The 24,672-nt window shown below is 47.9% G+C and overlaps 1 protein-coding gene across 5 annotated transcripts in view; it reads left to right on the plus strand.

Moving 5' to 3' along the window:
• The window catches only part of cables1 (Cdk5 and Abl enzyme substrate 1), a 282,165-nt gene that overhangs the window by 253,583 nt on the left and 3,910 nt on the right, over positions 1–24,672 (plus strand). For all 5 annotated transcript variants that reach the window (XM_038808960.1, XM_038808958.1, XM_038808959.1 and 2 more), the window contains one exon: positions 4,414–4,520. In XM_038808960.1, coding sequence (XP_038664888.1) covers positions 4,414–4,520 — 107 coding nt within the window. The remainder of the gene's footprint in view (positions 1–4,413; positions 4,521–24,672) is intronic.

Here is a 24,672-nt window from a genome sequence, read left to right on the forward strand (position 1 = left end):
TTGTGTTGAGATGGGTAGGTATGAGAACGCAGTTGTGTTGAGATGGGTAGGTATGAGAACGCAGTTGTGTTGAGATGGGTAGGTATGAGAACGCAGTTGTGTTGAGATGGGTAGGTATGAGAACGCAGTTGTGTTGAGATGGGTAGGTATGAGAACGCAGTGGTGTTGAGATGGGTAGGTATGAGAACGCAGTTGTGTTGAGATGGGTAGGTATGAGAACGCAGTTGTGTTGAGATGGGTAGGTATGAGAACGCAGTTGTGTTGAGATGGGTAGGTATGAGAACGCAGTTGTGTTGAGATGGGTAGGTATGAGAACGCAGTTGTGTTGAGATGGGTAGGTATGAGAACGCAGTTGTGTTGAGATGGGTAGGTATGAGAACGCAGTTGTGTTGAGATGGGTAGGTATGAGAACGCAGTTGTGTTGAGATGGGTAGGTATGAGAACGCAGTTGTGTTGAGATGGGTAGGTATGAGAACGCAGTGTGTTGAGATGGGTAGGTATGAGAACGCAGTTGTGTTGAGATGGGTAGGTATGAGAACGCATGTGTGTTGAGATGGGTAGGTATGAGAACGCAGTTGTGTTGAGATGGGTAGGTATGAGAACGCAGTTGTGTTGAGATGGGTAGGTATGAGAACGCAGTTGTGTTGAGATGGGTAGGTATGAGAACGCAGTTGTGTTGAGATGGGTAGGTATGAGAACGCAGTTGTGTTGAGATGGGTAGGTATGAGAACGCAGTTGTGTTGAGATGGGTAGGTATGAGAACGCAGTTGTGTTGAGATGGGTAGGTATGAGAACGCAGTTGTGTTGAGATGGGTAGGTATGAGAACGCAGTTGTGTTGAGATGGGTAGGTATGAGAACGCAGTTGTGTTGAGATGGGTAGGTATGAGAACGCAGTTGTGTTGAGATGGGTAGGTATGAGAACGCAGTTGTGTTGAGATGGGTAGGTATGAGAACGCAGTTGTGTTGAGATGGGTAGGTATGAGAACGCAGTTGTTGTGAGATGGGTAGGTATGAGAACGCAGTTGTGTTGAGATGGGTAGGTATGAGAACGCAGTTGTGTTGAGATGGGTAGGTATGAGAACGCAGTTGTGAGATGGGTAGGTATGAGAACGCAGTTGTGTTGAGATGGGTAGGTATGAGAACGCAGTTGTGTTGAGATGGGTAGGTATGAGAACGCAGTTGTGTTGAGATGGGTAGGTATGAGAACGCAGTTGTGTTGAGATGGGTAGGTATGAGAACGCAGTTGTGTTGAGATGGGTAGGTATGAGAAAGCAGTTGTGTTGAGATGGGTAGGTATGAGAAAGCAGTTGTGTTGAGATGGGTAGGTATGAGAACGCAGTTGTGTTGAGATGGGTAGGTATGAGAACGCAGTTGTGTTGAGATGGGTAGGTATGAGAACGCAGTTGTGTTGAGATGGGTAGGTATGAGAACGCAGTTGTGTTGAGATGGGTAGGTATGAGAAAGCAGTTGTGTTGAGATGGGTAGGTATGAGAAAGCAGTACCACAGACTTGTTGAGATGGGTAGGTATGAGAACGCAGTTGTGTTGAGATGGGTAGGTATGAGAACGCAGTTGTGTTGAGATGGGTAGGTATGAGAACGCAGTTGTGTTGAGATGGGTAGGTATGAGAAAGCAGTTGTGTTGAGATGGGTAGGTATGAGAACGCAGTTGTGTTGAGATGGGTAGGTATGAGAACGCAGTTGTGTTGAGATGGGTAGGTATGAGAACGCAGTTGTGTTGAGATGGGTAGGTATGAGAACGCAGTTGTGTTGAGATGGGTAGGTATGAGAACGCAGTTGTGTTGAGATGGGTAGGTATGAGAACGCAGTTGTGTTGAGATGGGTAGGTATGAGAACGCAGTTGTGTTGAATGGGTAGGTATAGAGAACGCACGTTGTGTTGAGATGGGTAGGTATGAGAACGCAGTTGTGTTGAATGGGTAGGTATTAGAACGCAGTTGTGTTGAGATGGGTAGGTATGAGAACGCAGTTGTGTTGAGATGGGTAGGTATGAGAACGCAGTTGTGTTGAGATGGGTAGGTATGAGAAAGCAGTTGTGTTGAGATGGGTAGGTATGAGAAAGCAGTTGTGTTGAGATGGGTAGGTATGAGAACGCAGTTGTGTTGAGATGGGTAGGTATGAGAACGCAGTTGTGTTGAGATGGGTAGGTATGAGAACGCAGTTGTGTTGAGATGGGTAGGTATGAGAACGCAGTTGGGTTGAGATGGGTAGGTATGAGAACGCAGTTGTGTTGAGATGGGTAGGTATGAGAAAGCAGTACCACAGACCTGTTGAGATGGGTAGGTATGAGAACGCAGTTGTGTTGAGATGGGTAGGTATGAGAACGCAGTTGTGTTGAGATGGGTAGGTATAGAACGCAGTTGTGTTGAGATGGGTAGGTATGAGAACGCAGTTGTGTTGAGATGGGTAGGTATGAGAACGCAGTTGTGTTGAGATGGGTAGGTATGAGAACGCAGTTGTGTTGAGATGGGGTAGGTATGAGAAAGCAGTTGTGTTGAGATGGGTAGGTATGAGAACTGCAGTTTGTGTTGAGATGGGTAGGTATGAGAACGCAGTTGTGTTGAGATGGGTAGGTATGAGGAACGCAGTTGTGTGAGATGGGTAGGTATGAGAAAGCAGTTGTGTTTGAGATGGGTAGTATGAGAACGCAGTTGTGTTGAGATGGGTAGGTATGAGAACGCAGTTGTGTTGAGAGGGTAGGTATGAGAACGCAGTTGTGTTGAGATGGGTAGGTATGAGAACGCAGTTGTGTTGAGATGGGTAGGTATGAGAACGCAGTTGTGTTGAGATGGGTAGGTATGAGAACGCAGTTGTGTTGAGATGGGTAGGTATGAGAACGCAGTTGTGTTGAGATGGTAGGTATGAGAACGCAGTTGTGTTGAGATGGGTAGGTATGAGAACGCAGTTGTGTTGAGATGGGTAGGTATGAGAACGCAGTTGTGTTGAGATGGGTAGGTATGAGAACGCAGTTGTGTCGAGATGGGTAGGTATGAGAACGCAGTTGTGTTGAGATGGGTAGGTATGAGAACGCAGTTGTGTTGAGATGGGTAGGTATGAGAACGCAGTTGTGTTGAGATGGGTAGGTATGAGAACGCAGTTGTGTTGAGATGGGTAGGTATGAGAACGCAGTTGTGTTGAGATGGGTAGGTATGAGAACGCAGTTGTGTTGAGATGGGTAGGTATGAGAACGCAGTTGTGTTGAGATGGGTAGGTATGAGAACGCAGTTGTGTTGAGATGGGTAGGTATGAGAACGCAGTTGTGTTGAGATGGGTAGGTATGAGAACGCAGTTGTGTTGAGATGGGTAGGTATGAGAAAGCAGTTGTGTTGAGATGGGTAGGTATGAGAAAGCAGTTGTGTTGAGATGGGTAGGTATGAGAACGCAGTTGTGTTGAGATGGGTAGGTATGAGAACGCAGTTGTGTTGAGATGGGTAGGTATGAGAACGCAGTTGTGTTGAGATGGGTAGGTATGAGAACGCAGTTGTGTTGAGATGGGTAGGTATGAGAACGCAGTTGTGTTGAGATGGGTAGGTATGAGAACGCAGTACCACAGACATGAACACAAGTGGGGAATGGCAGTGGAGGAATTTGAAGTGACCAAAAAGTGAAAGCTGTGCAAAGGTTGTGAATCCCACAAATGGATAAGGAACCAGAAACATATTGGAATGGATAGTCCTGATGCTTTGAGTTGGTCAAAAACCACATTGAAATGACTCAACAAATAAAGCAGGGCCGCGTTTAACCTTGCTACCTGATAAAACTGGCTTCTTCATACGCTCTGTCCAATTGTCCATCAGAATTGTAATTTGGGATAAAAATAAAGTGCTGGGAAAACTCAATAGGTCTGACAGCATCTTCTTTGAAGAAGAGCCATTGTGGACTGCAATTAACTCTTTCCCTGTAAACAGATGCTGCCAGACCTGAGTATTTCCAGCGCTTCCTGTTTTTCCTATCCATTTCCAACACCTGCAATATTTTGATTTTATATTAAATGTGTGTGTGCATGCACCTATCTGTGTGTGTGTGTGTGTGTGTGTATATATATATATGCACTGCATCTCAAGAGCATGTATAGGCATATGTGTACGTGAGACAGCATGTGTGGAAATTGGCTGTGGAAAACTCCGGAATGATTATTGGAATGGACTATTGCGAGCGACTCTGCTCACGCCTATGGATGGCCTGTAAACTCCCCACAGACGCTGCCAGACCTGCTGCATTTTTCCAGCATTTTCTGTTTTTATTTCAGATTTCCAGCATCCGCAGTATTTTGCTTGAATGTATTTTGGGCTGTTAATGTTCAGATTGAAAGAATTATCACCAGAAATGTAACTACTTTTAAGGCTTAACTGTACCCGTGTGACTTACTAAGCCAGTGTTTCTTTTTTCTTTAGACCACAGTGATTGAATATGTCAAACCCTCTGATCTGAAAAAAGATATGAATGAAACCTTCAGGGAAAAGTTTCCCCATATCAAATTGACCCTCAGTAAAATAAGAAGGTAAGTAAACAGAGTACCAGCAAAGTTCCTTTAACCATACATGGAACGTCAACACCACTAGCAAATTCATATTTATTGCCCTTGCAAAGGTGGTGGAGAACCACTTATTGACGACCCGAATGTTGCTTGAAAAAAAGAGGTGTATCAGTGAAGCTTTACATCTTGCATTCATTAGAACAACTACGCATCAGAGGGAGAGGGCAACTCTATTGCTGTCGGCCTGGAGTCACATACAGACCAGACTGAATAAAGTCGACCGATTTCCTTCCCTAAAGGACATTTAATGAACAGGAGGGTTTTTGCAATGATCCGGTAGTCACATGGTGACCGTTGCTATTCCCAGCTTTTAATTGCAGATTTATTTAATTAACAAAATTCAAATTCCCCAGCAGTAGTGGTGGAACTTCAACTTGTATCTCCAGATTGTTTTTAATTCATTCAAGGGATGTGGGTGCCACTAGTTAAGCCAGCATTTGTTGCCCATCCCTAGTTGCCCTTGAGAAGGTGGTGGTGAGCTGCCTTCTTGAATCACTGCTGTCCTTGAGGTGTAGGTACACCCATAGTGCTGTTAGGGAAGAAATTGCAGGATTTTTAACCAGCGGCAGTGACCCGCCAGTATATTTCCAAGTCCGGATGGAGTGACTTGGAGCGGAACATCCAGGGAACGGTGTTCCCAGTGTTGCTCGTTCTGGTGAGTGTGCTTTACACTCAATTGGCTCTGTTTTATTCCTTAGCTCTAGAGTCGCCAGGTATCTTTATGATACCGCCACGAGGTTCAAGTTCAGATCAATGACTCAATACACCAGTTAGTAAGGTTCAATCAAACACATTTATTATTACACAGTAAATCGATACTCATGCAACTAATACTAACGGAATAAACTATTCCTACCACTATAAGCCAATACTTATCTTCGATAAGGGAACACACTGGATCAGGGAACAGTGGCCTCTTGTTCTGTCCTGAGACTGCAGGCTTCCCAGTTGATACGGGCTAAGGGGTCAGGAGTGTCTATTCTCGTAGTGAGCGTTGGTTGACACTTACTTGTCGGTGTAGCTGTTGGCCAGGCCTCTCCTTCTCACGTTCAAGTTCTTAGAGAGCTGCTGCAAAGGTGTTCTGCTGGGAGGGCCGGCTAAGAGAGAGAGCTGGACTTGGGATCTGTCCTTTATAGGTCACAGGGGCTTCACGCCCACCTGGACGGACCCTATACCTGCTTGCAATCGATTGGACCTCATACCAATCGATTGGTTTGAATTCCCCAATACCGGGGCTGTTTCCCGATCGCTGGGCGGTTCTTGGGGCTGTTTGTAACTTATTGTCCGGGACTCCTGCTGGCGCCTAAGAGTCTGGCTTGACCTTTGTTATTCGCGATTGTGTCCATTGTGCCCGGGAATCACCGGGAATCGCTCAATTAGTATGCAAACTTGTTAGTTTCAGTGCTGTCTGGTTTCTTTGCAGACAGAATACACAGGGAGATTCTGCAGCCTGCTTGTCTTTCTGACACTGTCCAGGTCTTGCTGCATTTGGATATGGACAGCTTCAGTATCTGAGGAGTTACAAAGAGTGCTGAAATTAGGCAACCATCAGCGAACATCCCCACTTCTGACCTTATGATTTCAGGAATATCACGGATGCAGCAGCTGAAAATAGTTGGGCCTAGGTCACTATCCTGAGGAATTCCTGCAGTGGCGTCCTGGAGCTGAGATGATTGACTTCCAACAATAGCAACCATCTTCCTTTGTGCTAGTTTTGACTTCAACCAGTGGAAAGTTCCCCCCCCCCCCCCCCCCCCCCCCTCCCCTAATTCCCATTGACTCCAGTTTTGCTTGGGCTCCTTGATGCCATACTCTGTCAAATGTTGCCTTGATGTCAAGGGCAGTCACTCTCATCTCACCTCTGGCATTCAGCTCTCTTATCCATGTTTGAACCAAGGCTGTAATGAGGTCAAGAATTGAGTGACCCTGGCGGAACCCAAAGTAAGCATCAGTGAGAAGATTATTGTTGAATGACTGCCACTTGATAGTGTTGTTGATGACACCTTCCATCACTTTACTGATGATCCAAGAGTAGACTGATGGGGCAGTAATTGACCGAGTTGGATTTGTCCTGCTTTTTGTGTGCAGGACATAACTCAGGTAATTTTCCACATTGCTGGGTAGATGCCAGTGTTGTAGCTGTACTGGAACAGCTTGGCTAGGGTGCAGCAAGTTCTGAAGCACAAGTTTTCAGTACTATTGCCAGAACATTATCAGGATTCCTTTGCAGTATTCAGTACATTCAGTCATTTCTTGATATCATTGGAGTGAATCAAATTAGCTGAAGATTGGCATCTGTGATGCTGGGGAGCTCCAGAGGAGGCAGAGATAGATCATCCACTCAGCACTCTGACTGAAGATGGTCGCAAATAAAGTGTTATCGTTTGCCCTGATGTGCTGGGCTCCTCCCTCATTGAGGATGGGGACATTTGTGGGGCCTCCATTTGTTATATCCTCTGTATTAATAGTCCAGTAACATAGCTATTATGCCACCATTTCCTTAACTTTATTTCTTCAGGAACTCTAGTATATAGTCCAAGTCAGACAGGAGAAGTTTATGGACATGTTACTACAGAATGAGTGTATCTGGTCTGCAATGACTGCTGTTTTAAGACCTTTAACCTTCCCATGTGGTGATAGAGTTCTCATTATTTGAGTAAGTCCGAGCTGTAAGTAACTTCATCGTCTTTTGTCGAATCATGAGTGAAGGGTCCCCTGTGAGATCGGTATAGATGTCCACAAAACTGACAGTTGTCATTGTTGGTGCTGGAGAGAACTTCTGCAGCTGCACCACATCTGGTCCTCAAAGAGTGCTGAACCCTCTTTCAAATCTTGCCTCAATATGGGTCAATTGGCTGCAGTGTTTTCCAAGAGAGGTGGTCTGCAATACAGAAGTTTGTACGGCTCTTGTATTGTTTCCACTGACCAATATTGTGTTGTTTGTACTGACCACCTTGATGGTATCAGCCCTGATACAATTCCCCATGGAAGATCTGCTCGGGGATTCTGTCGCCATCCATGTGGGAGGTGCGACCTGTCATCTAATTTGAATTTTTTGGACCGTGATCTTCATGCTGTTAAGTCAAGAACATTGAAGGGTCTCATTGTGATTTTGTCCTGATATTGAATTCTCGTGATGGACCTGGGATATCTTTGGATATCTTTGGAAATGTTTCAAAGCTTTAATGTGGGGCCCATAGTAGACTCCGGTTTCAGTGCCATACAGCAGGCCAGTAAGGACAGTGGCTGGGTAGAATTATATTTTAGCCTTCAGCTTAATGCGATACATGCTACACGATTGTGGTGTTGGCTATAGGCAGAACTAGACCATGCCCTGATATATTCATCACAGTGGTATTACCATGGTATGAGAATTTTTCAACAGTCTTGAGACTAGCCATCAAAAGTTATGTCTAATGCTTCATAACGTGTGCCAGATGCTGTTTGAAGCATACTCTCAGCCTTGGAGTCATTCACTTGGAGACCAAAGAATTATATTTGCCAAGGATGTCTTCCTTATTGTGAGCACCTGGGCCACAGCCTTCTGCTGAGAAGTGGGCGTGTCTGTTGAGGAGCCTGGAGAGGTGCTCACACTATCTTAAAAAAGGGGTTAATGGTTGTGAGACGACTTGTCGTGTTTACAGGATAGGCCCTAGTTAATGCCTTATTAGCACAGAGGTTGATCTCAGATTGAAAGTCCTCTTTAGATGTACAGTCTGTCACTTCAAGTCTTATCCACACCTCCTTGTGATGTCATTCCCATAAACTTCAACTCTCAAACTATTTCATTTGATTAGCAGGGTCAGTTTTCTTGTAGCCCTGTGAGGTGAAATTCAACTCAACAAAGGTCATGCATCTGCCGCAACTCATTATGCATTCTACTTGAAGCTGGTAAAGATATTTGGACAAATTGTATACTGGGCAACCCAGTCCATCAGCGTCTGTTTGCACCCCTGTCAAAGTTGAATTTTGCCTCATGTTTTACATAGTTGAGAGCAGAGGCTGGATTCTCCGATTCTAAGTGCTTACGCCGTTGTGGGAAACCCCCCCCCCCCCCCAATCTGGTGGGGGGAAGCAGGTGCGCAGCGTAGAGCACCCGCCTCCAACTGCAGATACGGCTGTGCAACATGGCGCCGGTCGAGCGCGGACCTGGCCTGCCAAATAGTGACCCCCTTTGGCCAGGTTCGCCACCCCTGGACCACCCACCACCAGTGCCCCCAGCCCCCGCCTAATCTCTCTTCCCCCCCCCCCCCCCCCCCCCGCTCGCGGATCGGCTCCCCCCGAATATGGCAGCACTGGACTTAGTCCACAGCCACCACGCCGAGTTCCCGAAATTAAATACCATGAGTGACCAACGGCATCGGGGGCTCGGCCCATCAGGGGCGGAGCATTGGGGTCCTGAGGCCGTCCTGACAGCGTGCTGCGTACTCCTAGGGTATGCTGTTTTGGAGGGGGCGGAGCATCGCAAAAGCAGCACCGCCCCTTCACCGTCAACATGGATTCTCCGGCTGAGAGAATCCCGTCCCCGATGTTTGTTGATAATAATGCTCAGATTCACCTGCACATTTTAGAGCGATGTTGTGAATTGCAGATCACCGCAAGTCGCTAGCTAATTTGTGCTGCTTTGCTGCCGACTTTGTGAACACCATTTTCTGTTAGGTTGCTGCAACTAGTGGGCTTGAAGTCTGGTGTTCTCAGTAAGGTTGCTGTTGTTCCACACATTTGCTCAGCTTGGATATAGTAGACTGAAAATCACGGGTGGGAGCATGCAACTTCAGCATTTTTTTAACCCCGTTGATCAACAGATGCTGATAAGAAGCAAAAAAAAACAATACTACTGCTACTACTTAAGGTGCAACAGAATAACAACAAAGTCCAAAATGTCCCATGGTCGCATCAGATGGACATGATCAGCCTGTCGGGTGCCCGTGGTGTTCTAGAGGACCATCGCAATGGAGCCGGTGACATCGGGCCGATGGTCGTCCTTGCCTTCAGGAATGTCGGTCGTAGATGTGTCTCCGTACCCCGGGCCGGTGGTGGAGACGCTGTATTCGGGGGAGAGGGGGCATGTGCGCTGGGTCGTGGGGGCGCTGGGGGGAATTGGGGTTGGGATGGGGGGTGTTGATGTGGGGGGGGGGAAGGCCTCACGCCGGCGGGTGCCAGGTCCCGAAGCGAGACCGTATCCTGCCGACCGTCGGAATATTCAACGTACGCATACTGCGGGTTAGCGTGGAGTAACTGGACCCGCTCAACCAACGGGTCGGACTTGTGCACCCGCACATGCTTCCGGAGTAAGATGGGCCCGGGGGTGGCCAGACAGGTCGGGAGAGTGGATCCTGAGGACGACTTCCTGGGGAAAACAAGAAGACGTTCATGAGGTGTTTGATTAGTGGTAGTACAGAGGAGAGACCGGATTGAATGGAGGGCGTCGGGGATGACCTCTTACCAACGGGGAATAGGGAGATCTCTGGATCGTAGGGCCAGCAGGATGGTCTTCCAAATGGTGCCATTCTCCCGCTCAACCTGACCGTTGCCCTGGGGGTTATAACTGGCCGTCCTGCTAGAGGCTATGCCCTACTGAGCAGGAACTGACGCAGTTTGTCATTCATAAAGGAGGACCCCCGGTCGCTGTGGATGTACGCGGGATAACCGAACAGGGAGAAGATGGATAGGAGGGCCTTTATGACGGTTGTTGTGGTCATGTCAGGACAGGGAATGGCGAAAGGGAAGCGGGAGTATTCGTCAATAACACTCAAGAAATATGTGTTACGGTTGTTGGAGGGGAGGGGACCCTTGAAGGCTATACTGAGACGTTCAAAGGGGCGGGTTGCCTTGATCAGATGCGCTTGTTCGGGGCTGTAGAAGTCCGGTTTGCACTCGGCGCAGACGTGGCAGTCCCTGGTGACGGTCCTGATTTCCTCAACGGAGTAGGGTAGGTTGCGGGTCTTAATAAAATGGTAAAAATGGGTGACCCCTGGATGGCAGAGGTCCGTGTGGAGGGAGCGGAGGCGGTCGATCTGCGCGCTGGCGCAGGTACCGCAGGATAGGGCATTGGGAGGCTCGTTGAGCTTCCCAGGACGATACAAGATATCGTAGTTGTACGTGGACAACTCGATCCGCCACCGCAAGACCTTGTCATTCTTGATCTTGCCCCTCTGTGCATTGTTGAACATGAAAGCTACTGACTGTTGGTCTGTGAGGAGGGTAAACCTCCTGCCGGCCAGATAGTGCCTCCAATGTCGCACAGTTTCGACTATGGCCTGTGCCTCCTTTTCCACCGAGGAATGGCGGATTTCGGAAGCTTGGAGGGTTCGTGAAAAGAAGGCCACGGATCTGCCCGCTTGGTTCAGGGTGGCCGCCAGAGCTACGTCAGACGCGTCGCTCTCGACCTGGAATGGGAGGGACTCGTCGATAGCGGCATCGTGGCCTTTGCGATATCCGCTTTGATGCGGCTAAAGGCCTGGCGGGCCTCCATCGACAGGGGAAAGGAGGTGGACTGGATGAGGGGGCAGGTTTTGTCAGCGTAGTTGGGGACCCACTGGGCATAATATGAGAAGAAGCCCAGGCAGCGTTTGAGGGAGTTGGGGAGGGGGAGTTCCATCAGAGGGTGCATGCGTTCGGGATCGGGGCCTATCACTCCGTTACGCACTACGTAGCCAAGGATGGCTAGACGGTCGGTGCTAAACACGCACTTATGCTTATTGTAAGTTAAATTAAGGAGTTTTGCGGTTCGGAGGAATTTTTGGAGGTTGATGTCGTGGTCCTGCTGGTCGTGGCCGCAGATGGTGACGTTATCGAGAGACGGGATGGTGGCCCGTAAACCGTGCTTGTCGACCATTCGATCTCCCGTTGGAAGACCGAGACTCCATTTGTGACACCGAATGGAACCCTAAGGAAGTGATAGAGGCGGCCATCTGCCTCAAACGCGGTGTACTTTCGGTCACTCGCGCGGATGGGGAGCTGGTGGTAGGCGGACTTAAGGTCCACCGTGGAGAAGACTTTGTATTTCGCGATCCTGTTAACCAGGTCGGAAATACGAGGGAGAGGATACGCGTCCAGCTACGTAAACCTGTTGATGGTCTGACTGTAATCGATCACCATCCGGTTTTTTCTCCCCAGTCCGAAATACCAGCACTTGGGCTCGCCAGGGACTGTTGCTGACCTTGATAACTCCTTCCTTAAGGAGCCTCTGGACCTCGGACCCGATGAAGGTCCGGTCCTGGGCACTGTATCTCTGCTCCTAGTGGCGACCGGTTTACAATCTGGGGTGAGATTAGCAAACAAGGAAGGGGGGTCCACTTTGAGGGACGCGAGGCTGCAAACAGTAAGAGGGGGGATAGGGCCGGCAAATTGAAAGGTCAAGCTCTGCAGGTTGCAGTGGAAATCCAGGCCCAAGAGTGCCGCAGCGCATAGACTGGGGAGGATGAGGCGTTTGAAGTTTTTGAAAACCCTCCCCTGGACCGTCAGGTGATTTGGACGGAGTGCGAACCCGAGGCCAATTCAATCTTATGCTTAACTGGATGGATGGGGAGCGCGCAGCGTCTTACCGTGTCGGGGTGGACGAAACGTTCCGTGCTCCCGGAGTCCAGCAGGCATCTCGTTTTGTGTCCGTTGAGCTGGATCGTTGTCGTAGTCTTGGCGAGCGTGCGTGGTCGCGACTGGTCGAGTTTGATTGAAGCAAGTCGTGGTGAGAGTTCCAGATCATCTTCGGTGGCAGAGTAATCGCTGGCAGGGCCTTCCGTGTTGGCCCAAGATGGTGGCGCCCAGGACCTGCACGTGGAATCGGGGTCCCAAGATGGTGGCGCCCAGGACACGCACGTGGAGCCGGGGCTCCAAGATGGCGGCGCCCATGGCCCGCACATGGCGTCCGGGGCCCAAGATGGCGGCGCCCGTGGGAACCTCGTGGCGGCTGGGGGCGGTGTCTGCGGGCCGGTCACGGCAGCTGGGAGCGAGGGTCGGGAGGACCGTGGGGCCGTTGCGGGGGCCGGGAGGCGGGCCAGAGAGGTTGGTGCGCGGCGCTGGGCCCTAGGGGAGCCCGGGGGGGTGGCCGATCTGCGGTCGCTGCGCGGAACAGCAGCGACCGACTTGATCTGGCAGACCACCGCGTAGTGGCCCTTCTTCCCGCAACTCTTGCACAGAGCGGAGCGGGCCGGGCAGCGCGGGCAGGGGTGCTTGGAGAGACCACAAAAATAGCAACGGGGCCCCGCTAGTTTGTCGGAGCGACCCACAGCCTAGGCTTGGGGGGGTGTCGGGGTCCACGGAGGACGGGGGTGGCGCGTGCCATGAAGTCCAGGGGGTTGCCGCGCGGCTGGGGGCGTATGCACGGGCATTCGGGTCAGCAACCTCCAGGGAGGTTGCAAGGGTCCGTGCCTCAGCTAGGCTGAGGATGTTCTTCTCCAGCAATCGTTGGCGGATAGAAGGGGACTGCATGCCAGCAACGTAAGCATCTCTAATTAACAGTTCCATGTGCTCAGTCGCCGAAACTTGGAGACATGCGCACGTTCTCCCTCGAGCTGTGAGGGCCTGGTAAAACTCATCGAGTGACTCACCAGGGAACTGTTGTCTAGTCGTCAGGAGATGCCGTGCGTATACTTCGTTGACCGGCCGGAGAAAGTGTCCTTTGAGAATCTCCATGGCCGCATCATAATCGCTTTCGTCCTCAAATCATTGAGTAGATCGCTGTGCCCACGAATGAGTGGGGAATGTGGAGTTTCTGCTCCTTGGTGGGCTTGCCGGCTGCAGTCGTCAGGTAGCTATTAAAACACGCCTGCCAGTGTTTAAAGATTGCAGACGCATTTGAGGCATGCGGGCTGGTGCGGTGGCAGTCAGGCTTGATGCGTAGCTCCATTCCAAAATTCTAGCTGATTAGTTTCCAATTCTAGTTGATCAACAGATGCTGATAAGAAGCAATTTTGAACGTCAAATATCTGCTGATGTACCATCAATTGGATTCGAGACACGATTAAGATCCAAACTGTGGCTTTAATCAGCTAGTTGTTAGCCCGGTGGTCGACTACAGAGAAAGACCGACCGCCGGGAACTCTGGGTACTTATACCCCGCCTCGGAGGCGGGGTCTACTTGCCTCTCGACCAATTGGTGAGCAGTCACGTGACTAGTCCCAGCCAATCGGACGAGAGGCACATGACTAGCCAGAGCCAATGAGAAACCCATGCTCTGCACCAATGACAGTGCTCACATTCATACCACCACATCTGCCAAAAGAAGATTTTGGAATTCATGATTCTATGTTGGATGAGTTATCTATCAGTGCTTTGCTCCATTAAGGCAGAGAGTGGGAATTGTTTTGTTTCTTTGTGCCTGTTTTGTATTCCTTTATTTGAAACAAAATACATGTGGTAATATGGCAGCATCGATGATGTGAAACCCCAGTGCAAGGCCCAGCCCCTGTGCAGTTCATCATTGTTTTGCTTTCAATGGACTGTTGAACTACTTCTATCTTCCCAGAGCAAAGTGTATCTGACAATGACAATAGATTTACGAAAGTTTGTTTACACTTGATGTCCTCATTCATGCCGTTGGCAAAACAGTGAGAATCCTGCAGAGACCTTTCAAGTGACATAACCAGCACAGGGGAATTCCACTCCACTCCCCAGTGTCTAAAGTATAATGATGACAACATCATTCTTGTTAAAATTGTCAATTTCTGCACATTGTTGTGATGGCAGAGAGGGAGATTTTGATCAAGCTGCCCCTCACCTGAGATGGCTCGAGACCTTGGGATACCTCCCATCAGATTTGGCAAATATTTCCCTCGCCCGCTTAAAAAAAAAAGATATTAGCAGTTCTTTAAAAATATCCTTTTGCTTCCCTTTGCTTTATTCAGTGTATTTGTGGGGAGAGACTCGTGTGCAGTTATTATACAGAACTAGTTTCCTCAATATGCTGCATTTCAAATGCTCCCTACTCATCATAGGTGTAAATGAGGGGAAATTAGAGGGAGGCAGCACAAAATGGCCGACAGTACAAAATGGCCGACAGTACACCAGCCAATTTATTTTATAATCACGGCCAGTTTTCTTGCCTGTTGCACGCGCGACAGACTATTTTAGATGTATTTCACTCCCATGTGTTCTGTGGCATTCCAACCTCTCCTTGCATGCTAAGGTTCCCTTGTTAACATTGCCCATAAATTGACTTCATGTAAATATGTTGGCCACTGAAATGAAAAAAATGAAAATCGCTTATTGTCACAAGTAGGCTTCAATTAAGTTACTGTGAAAAGCCCCTAGTCGCCACATTCCGGCGCCTGTCCGGGGAGGCTGGTACGGGAATCGAACCGTGCTGCTGGCCTGCTTGGTAAGCCAGCGATTTAGCCTGGTGAGCTAAACCAGCCCCTTGCAATACAAGAGGAGATTAAAAAAGCTTTCATGGCAAACGTGAGTCTGTTGATTTGAAATACAGACAGCACCAACTGGCAATAAAATAAATTACTGATGTGTGATTGATTCTTACTGATTGCAATGCTGTTTTCCTGACCAGATGGTCATGAATCCAAGACCCCAAATTGCTGGCACTGGAGCATGCCAACTGGATCCGTTTGGCACATTTGTCGTGTGCCAGTCTGTGCTCACATTGGGATTTTATTTTTTAAGTAAAGGCAATGGGACTTAAAGATGTCCAAAGTGCCCAATCGCAGTGGCCAGACTGGTGGTAATTTTAACTCTTTGTGAAATAGATAGCTGAATTGTTCATACTCATTTTGTCGGAAGTCCAAATTGCACCCACCGCAACCCCATCCTGCCCATGTGTCTTTTCCCACAGTTGTCAACATTGACTAAGTATAGGCCTTAAATTTCCACTCTGTTCTGTACCTCAAACATCAGCTATTGCCAAAACGCACAAATTAATGGTTGCAAATAGCTAGCTGCATCTGTCCAAAGTACTGCAACCTTTCATAAATTACTTTATGCCTCTGATAATTCCTGAGCATCAGAAAAAAGAACAGTACTGCCCAGGAACAGGCCCTTTGGCCCTCCATGATGCCTGTGTGGTATTATTTATGGTATTCCTATTTTCACACACTCCCATGTTACCTTTTCATTGCTGATATTGTACAAACACACGAGGAATGGGGATTCTCCTGATTGGGCACCATACTCTTGGTCAAAACCTCATTTGCATGATTTATCCACAGCTGGGATTTCTCTGAAGTGGCCGGGGGGGTAGAAGACATGTCTTTCGCTGTTATTTTCCTATCACTTAAGGGGAATGGCTCCATCACTATTCTTGCTCAGCAGGAGGCCATTTCATTCCTAGTGCACCCAGTCACTTGAACGTGTAAAATGAAAGTGTATCTAAATAACACAGTTAGGAAACTCTATGTTGTGTTGGGGCTCATCACTGCCTATTCAAAGACAAATTGAGTGCCCTGACATACTTTCATCCCGGCATTGGCACAGAAACACACAAAACATCGCTGTGATGGTAACTCAGGAGCCTGAAAAACTAGACTGAGCAAATTTTCAGCACTTCAGCATTTACATTTTTGTAGAAATATGTTTATTGGAGTTTTTACATAATGATCAACACAAATAAGAAAAGAATGCAGAGGGATCAACATGGGAATATGTCCATATGGGTCCAAAATAAACGCTCCACTCGGCCAGGCCAGGGACAAAATCCTCTTCAACAATGAAGAAGCTGGCGCCAAAGGAATGAAATGAAAACCGCTTATTGTCACAAGTAGGCTTCAAATGAAGTTACTGTGAAAAGCCCCTAGTCGCCACATTCCGGCGCCTGTTCGGGGAGGCCGGTACGGGAATTGAACGGGGCTGCTGGCTTGCCTTGGTCTGCTTTCAAAGCCAGCGATTTAGCCCTGTGCTAAACCAGCGCCAGGAAAAGTTGTACGTGAGAAGTCCAAACTTGAGAATAACGAAAAAGGCTGGAGTTGGCCAGCTGAAATTTATCAACTAACTCCCTAAAACTGGCAAAACTCCCCTCCATGGACAGGTTTCCAAAACGTTCCAGACCTTTCACTTGCCAAGATTTAAATGTTGGGTCCAAAGCAGAAGGCAGGAAAAGGTGATTGGGAAAGGAGCTGAAAGTGCTGTCAGAACTGTTTCCAAATCCTAAGGGAGGAAACCATCCATGGATTTGAGGAAAATGTAGTCGGGGATCAGGGCAATGGTGCAGTGACTATGAGAAGAAGAGAAGTGGTGCATGAGCCAGCCCCCATTTGTCCCCAAATAGAATTGGGGCCACTAATCCACAACAGAATTTTTTGGATGTTAGCAGCCCAGTAATTAAACAATAAACTGGGGAGGCCAAACCCTCCCCCCGCATCTGTGTATCCCATTGGAGTAGAACATTACGAGTTATAGGATTCTTACCAGCCCAAATAAAGGCTGATATCAATTTGTTAATCCTGATAAAAAGAGATTTGGGCAGAAAAATGGGAAGACATTGAAAGAAAAACAAATACTTCAAGGAGCACACTCAATTTAATTGTTTGAATCCTACTCAGCAAAGATAGAGGAGGTTGTTCCACTTCTGTAATCCGTTTAAAGCTATTAATCAGACTTGTGTAATACAATTGATGAATTGAGGCCCTCCCGGACCCCCAGATAATGAAATGTATTATCGAAGCGGAAATGTAATGTACCCAATTGGTCTCTCCTCTCAAGGGGGTTTAACCGGGAAACATTCACTCTTGCCTAAGTTCAATTAATACCCAGAGAAGGAGCCGAAGGTGTTAAGTAACTTCATTATGCCATTGATAGAGGGAGTTGAGTTGGTCACCCGCATAGGGGGGCACCCGATGCTCCACCCCATCTCAACTAATACCTTGTATTTGACTAGAGCCCCTCAATGCTATAGAGAGTGGCTCTATCACCAGGGCAAACGAGTGGAGAAAATGGGCAGCCCTGTCTAGTGCCCCTATTCAAGGGAAAATAATCAGAGTACAAAACATTGTATGAACACTGGCCAGAGGGGCATTATATAACCGGTGAATCCAGGCACCAAATTTATGAACAAATCTAAATTTCCCGAGAAACTCAAACAAATACTCCCATTCCACTCTCAAATGTCTTTTCCGCATCCAGAGATACTGTCACCTCAGGTTGGGGTACTGGGGAGGGGGAAAGGATGGCATTTAGCAGGTGGCGTCTATTGGCCAACAATTGTCGCCCCTTCCTGAAGCCTGTTTGATCCTCCAAAATTATACCAGGGAGGCAAGGCTCTAACCGGAGGGCCAGAACCTCAGCATGCAGCTTAAAAGTACATTCTGCATTCAAAAGTGAGACAGGACTGTACGAACCACACTTTTGTCAGGTCCTTGTCCCTCTTGAGGAGCAAGGAGATAGAAGCTTGAGTGAAGGTTGGAGGTAGTGACCCCCATGATAGTGATTCATTAAACATACCCAGTAATAAAGGCACAAGCTGCTCTGAGAACCTCTTGTAAAATTCAATCGGGAAGCCATCCGGACCAGGGGCCCTGCCAGATTGCATGAACCTGATACATTTTCAAATTTGTCGGAGCATAATAGGGAATTCAACTCGCTGCTCTTGTCCACCTTGACGTTTGGGATGTGGAGACTGTCCAGAAAGTCAGACATGGCCAATTTATCTGCAGTGGGCTCTGACCTATAAAGAACCCGGTAAAAGGATGTAAAAGCCGCATTAACCTGGAGAGGGGAGGAGATCAGGTTGCCCCCAGATTAAGTATCTGAGGGATCTCACGGGAGGCCACTTGATGTTTGAGTTGCTGAGCCAGGAGACGACTGGCCTTCTCCCCATACTCATTAAAATGTGCCTCTGGAGCATATAGCTAATGTACTGCCCTGCTAGTAGACAGTAGCTCGAAGTGGGTCTGTAATTTTTTCCCATTTGTCAATAGCTCTGTAGTAGGAGCAACGTGCACTGGTGATCCACCTCGAGAATGGAATCCACCAGCCATTGTGCTCCAACTTTGTTGTCTTCAACATGGCTTGTAATGCAGAAATAGGTCAGCAGCGCGGGTTCAATTTCCGTTCCAGCCTCCCCGAACAGGCGCCAGAATGTGGCGACTAGGGGCTTTTCACAGTAACTTCATTGAAGCCTGCATGTGACAATAAGCGATTATTATTATGTATCCTCTATAAGAGATAACTACATCTCTAAGGACTGCCTAAAGAGCTTCACACAGGGTGGAAAGTGATATTGAGTCGGACCCATTTGCCTTTATATATTTGCCTATGGAGGTGGACAAACACTCACAATTTTTTAAATCTGCCAACGGTAATCTCCAGGGTGGACATGGTAGCAACAAATCAATAACGTGTAGGGTGTGGTCTCAAATAACAATTATTAAGTTCTCAGCCACCACCACCAAAGGGAGGAGAACCCTATCCAAAATGAAAAAAATCAATGCGGGAATACACATGGTGGACGTGTGGCGGGGGGGGAAAAAGAGAAATCCCTGTCATTGAGGTGCAAAATGGGCAAGGTCCACCCCTCCCCCATCAGAGGCATGAAAGAAGACAAATCCCTGGCCATCCCCGATGGAACAGAAGAATTTAGGTTTGGAACGGTCCAGTCTAGGGTCCAAAACACAGTTCAGGTCACCACCTAAAATAATCTGATGTGAGCCAAGGTTGGTTACAGAGGTTAACAAAAAGTTAATACAATTCGTATCACCCCAGTTGGGGGGCATAAACGATGTTCGACAGGGAGCCACAAACATTAACATATCGACCATTGGGGTCAGCTATAATCTGAGAGGAGGAAAACTGGATTCTTTCATTCATTAAAATTGCTGTACCCCTGACCCTGCCATCGAAACTGGAATAGAAAACCTGCCCAACCCACCCTTTGCGCAACCTAGTCTGATCCCTGATACACAAGAAAACAACATCGGAGTTTAAACTCTTAAAATGGGCAAATGCCCTCGACTGTTTTACTGGACCATTCAAACCTCTAACATGCCATGTTCCCAAATGTATTGGTTGTCCCCCACCACCCCTGACTCTCGGAAACCATTCCCACCAAGAAACATCAACCAAGGGACACTTAAAAGATCTCATATCCTAAAACTAAAACCTACACATAACAAAACCACACCAAACAAAAACTCTCTAAGCTCATTTTCTAAAATAAATTATAATGAGCTGCAGTGAATCTTCCAAAACCACTCCCTCTAACTAACTGCCTAATAATATAACAATCACTTATTGTCACAAGTAGACTTCAATGAAGTTACTGTGAAAAGCCCCTAGTCGCCACATTCCGTGCACCTGTTTGGGGAGGCCGGTACGGGAATTGAACCCGCGCTGCTGGCATTGTTCTGCTTTACAAGCCAGCTGTTTAGCCCACTGTGTTAAACCAGCCTCTAGTTAGTATGGAGACCCCCCCCAAACTGGAGAAGAATAAACTTTTTAAAACCCCACAAACCAGCAACGCCCCACTCGTGACTAAATGTCATGCCGAACGACATTGAAAAGAGAAAAGGAAACAATATATTAATGTAAAAATAACCCAAAGTATTAAGGAACCTCAAATCTAATCAAAGGCATTAAGAACACAACCCAACCCAAAAACAAGAAATACAAACAATACAAAATGCCTGTCGAGAGAGCTGTAAACCAAATTACACAGCGCACAACTTGTGCCTTTTAACAAAAGAGTCCGCACTCCCGGCATGTCAAAAAAGTCTTTTTCTTCAAACGTGACTGGAAGACGTGCTGGATAGGCCATCCCAAACCTGACTCCCCTCTTGTACAGGGCGTCTTTCACTCCATTACATGCGGCTCTTTCTCACTAACTCCGCACTCGTGTCCTGATACAGCCTGATGGAGTGGCCTTCCCATTTGAGATACCAGCGCTCCCTTACCCTTTGAAGAACCCTCTCTTTTTCTTTTAAACTGTGGAATCTTATAATCACCACACACGGTGGATCTTCAGAACGAGGCTTCGGTCGAAGTGAGCGAGAGGCCCGGTCTAATTAAGGTAGGGATTTGAATCCGCCCTCACCCAGCATTTTGAGGAACATGTCTGAGAAATATTCCATGAGGCGATGGCCCTCGATCCCCTCTGGTAACCCCACAATCCGGATGTTCTGCCTCCTGGACCCGTTTTCCAGGTCAATCAGCTTGGCTCTTAATGATTTATTGGTAATCCCCAAAGTCAGATCAGCAGAGCGACAATCCGATCACTATGATCCGATAATGCCCATGTTCTTAATCGTGTCTCCATGGCCTTTGACGTTCTTACTAGTTTTTCCAGGACCACACAAGTGGTTTTGTCATTGTTTCTTGCACTCCTTCACCAAAATACTTCAAGAGCCTCGGCCATTATTGGAGAGGACGGAGAGGAAGAAGCTCCAGCATCTTACCTCCCGCTGAGCTCTGGGAAGCTTCTGAATCCGTTGACGGGTTTCTGCCCCAAACTTTCTTGGCTTTGTGTCCATGGGCATTTCAGCAGAGTGAGAACTCCACTCATTAATTTTCATGTGTTTTCAAGGAATAAATGACCCATGGCACCAAGAAAAGGGGCAAAAAGATCAATTCTCTCGTGGGAGCCACCTTGTGAGTGCCTTCCCCTTACGTGGTGCCACCAGAGGTCCCCACTTCAGCATTTACTACGAACATTTAAGCCCTGGTTGCTGTTGTACTCAGATCACTAGCACAGGATACAGCTTTTCAGGCAACTGGGTGGATAAACAGGCTTATTATTTTCTTAACTATCATGCTTACTAATTGTATATGTATAGTTCAGTGGTGGGCAACTTAGGCTCGTGAATGGGCAGCATGAGTGGCCCTCGTTCATCTAAGTGGGCTGCAAGATTGAAATTGGGCATGTTCACTAACATTGACTCTTGAATAAGATTGAATACATTTTTTAAAAATAAATTTAGAGTACCCAATTATTTTTTCCAATTAAGGGGCAATTTAGCGTGGCCAATCCGCCTACCCTGCACATCTTTGGGTTGTGGGGGTGAAACCCACGCAAACACGGGGAGAATGTGCAAACTCCACACGGACAGAGACCCAGAGCCGGGATTTGAACCCAGGCCCTCAGCGCCGTAGGCAGCAATGCTAACCACTGTGCCACCGTGCTGCCCAGATTGAATACATTTAATACATGCTGAATATTTCATACGTTTACAAAGTGCTTAATCATTTAAATATTAATAAACTATCATCAACTTCAAGTGGTAAAAACAAAATAAATATTTCCGCTTAATTGGACGCGGAGGGAACTCAGCTCTCGGTCAGTGTTGTATGCAATCCGCAGGAACGTGTCTACTATTCATAAGTCGTGTGGCTACAAGAGCAGGTCAGAAGTTGGAATATTGGAAGTGAATAACTCAACTCATGACTCCCCAAAGCTGCTCCATCATCGACAAGGCACACGTGATGGAATATTTTCCACTTGCCTGGATTAGTGAAGCTCCAGCAATACACAAGAAACTCAACACCATCCCGAACATAACGGTTCACCTGACTGAGACCACTTTAAACATTCACTCTCTCCACCACAGACGTAAAGTGGTAACAGTGTACCATCTACATGATGCACGGCAGCAAATCACCATGGTTCCTTCGACACCTTCCAACATCACGATGGACAAGGGCAGCAGATGCATGGAAACACTCGGCGCGATCTTCCCGAAAGGGAATAAAGTCCCCTAGCGAGCGCGTTTGGCCACCTGTTTCCCGGAACCCGCAGTGCCGAGAAACACGTGGCTATTCAACGCTACTCGTACTGAACAAGGGGCCTGAACAGGAAACGTTCGGCTGAGGCTGCACGTCACCCCGTTTTTTACAATGGGGAGCTCCGCTTACCAGGAATGCCCATTGTAGCGAGAGATCGGGTCATCACTTTTAAATGGCGTTACAATCTCCTAGGCCCTCAAATAAAATCAACCTTCCCCCAGCCCGAACACAACATGGGATGGCCCCCTGCCAACCCCCCCCCCCCCCCCCGTACCCTCTAATACCCATGGTGGGCAGCTCCAGTCCAATCATGCGCATGCAACAAATGCCAGCTTGGCACTCAGGTGGTGGCACTGCGAGTGTACCCAGGTGGCACCAGAAGTGCCAGGGCACCACCCTTCCCAAAGAGCATGCAGCTGGGGGCCTCCGATAACCTTGGAGACCCATACGAGTGTTGTTCTACCTAGTCCCCATTTGTGGGGGGGGGGGGGGGGGTGCAGTGGTGAACAGCGCTCGCCCGAGGACTCCGAAGCGAAGGGATTGAATCCCAAAGTCTCAGGTACCTTAGAAATCTGCACATTAGAGTAAGGCTGACTGCCTCGCTGTAAAATGCAGATTTCCAAAAGGTGATTCTCCTTGCAACGTCTCGTGAGATTGTGTTGAATCTCGTGAGGCGTTGCGAGCCGGGTGGGTCCCGGGAGCAGGGCCTCCCATCTTTCACCGGCCACACTGCCCCGCAGTGAGATTCTTTTCTGGCGCAATGAGGCCAGAAGATTGCGGCCACTGCCACTTGGAAGTTCCCCTCCAAGCCCCACACCATCCTGAAACATATCGCCGTTCATTCACTGCCGCTGGGTCAAAATTCTGGAACTCTATCCCGAACAGAATTGTGGGTGTACCTACACCACATGTTTTACAACAGTTCCAGAAGGTAGCTCATCACCACCTTCTCGAGGGCAATTAGGGATGGACAATGAAAATGCTGGCTTAGTCAGCGGCACCCACATCCCGCGCAATAATTTTAAAAAATGAATATAGATGTAATCAATAAGATACAACAATGATTTGCCAGATTGACACGAGAAAGATATCAATCATGAAAAATAAGCATTTTGGGGCTCTTTTCAGTGCTAGTGTGAACTGTGGGGAGACATTGTCTTCTCATCTTTGAGGGGCTGGAATTGGAACTCTGGCACAAGTGAGGTTGTTGTGCCACACGCTTTGTACATGATGCCCCGCAGTTGTCCATTGTACATCTGAAATTCATGCTGCTGCTATTTAAGTTCCAGCACACTGTGCCCTTTTGAGTTCCCTTTTCCGCTGGAAATGTTACAAAATCAAATAGATAAGTGCTGCACCAATTAGACACCATGACTTTGGCTTGTGTACATGTCCCAATAGCTCATTTACCAGGTGGTGTTCAAAGCAGCCTATCTGATTACCAACATCTTCAGCTGTCCCAGACTCTGCCCCAGATGTTGCCAGATGATCCAGGCGGTTAAATACAAAGTAAAATACTCAACAGTTCGGGGCTGGTGCAAACATAAATCAAGGAAATGAACAAGTGATTTGGACCACCATCAATCACCTCTGTCTTTCATCTTAGCATCAGTTTGTACATTGCGAACGCTTTTGTCTTGCGACCCTGGCCAACAAACTATCCCAAGCATTCATCACTATGTTTGAAAAGGTTCTTTGTAATATTTTCTTGTCAAACATTTGAATTTATATCCCCCAGCTTTTACTTTCCTAGGTCGGTGTGATGCTTTGCTCTATTTTACGGAACAAAGCAAATGACTAAAAGTACATTTTGATGTGCTGATGCCACGTAGCACCATCCCATTGTCCAATACACATCCCAACCTCATGTCGGGCTGGTATTGTGCTGGGGTGATGGAGAAGGGAGCATCATGCTTTCTTATTGGAAATTGTCTGTCTTCTTCACACGTCATTTCATTGCCGCGCTCAGCTGTCAGAAGGACACGTGAGGATTCATGAGAGTGGGAGCCCTGGAGGAAGAGGATGGAGGGCAACAACAAGGGTTACATTCAGCCACAGCAACGCATGTGCAAGGCTGTACTATATAGGCCAGGCTTTTCAGGCCTTGCCTATTGCAGGACTGGAAATTTCCACCCGAAGTCAACAGACCTTCAGCTGGTCTGCCACATTTTCCCACCCCACCCGCGATGACTCCCACCAGGGGGGTGGACCCAGAAAATCACAGCCCGTGTTGTTGATTTTTAGTTTTACATACAGAGCCATAGAATAGCATCCCCACAGTGCCGAAGTAGGCTATTCGGCCCATCAAGACCGCACCTACCCTGCCGAAGACCACCCTACCTCGGCCTTATTCCTGTGACCTATCCAACCTTTGGACACCGAGGGGCAATTTAGCATGGCCAATCCACCTAGCCTGCACCTCGGACTGTGGGAGGAAATCGGAGCACCCGGAGTAAAACTA

The sequence above is a fragment of the Scyliorhinus canicula genome, chromosome 10, assembly GCF_902713615.1.
Source record: "Scyliorhinus canicula chromosome 10, sScyCan1.1, whole genome shotgun sequence".
Lineage (NCBI taxonomy): Eukaryota > Metazoa > Chordata > Chondrichthyes > Carcharhiniformes > Scyliorhinidae > Scyliorhinus > Scyliorhinus canicula.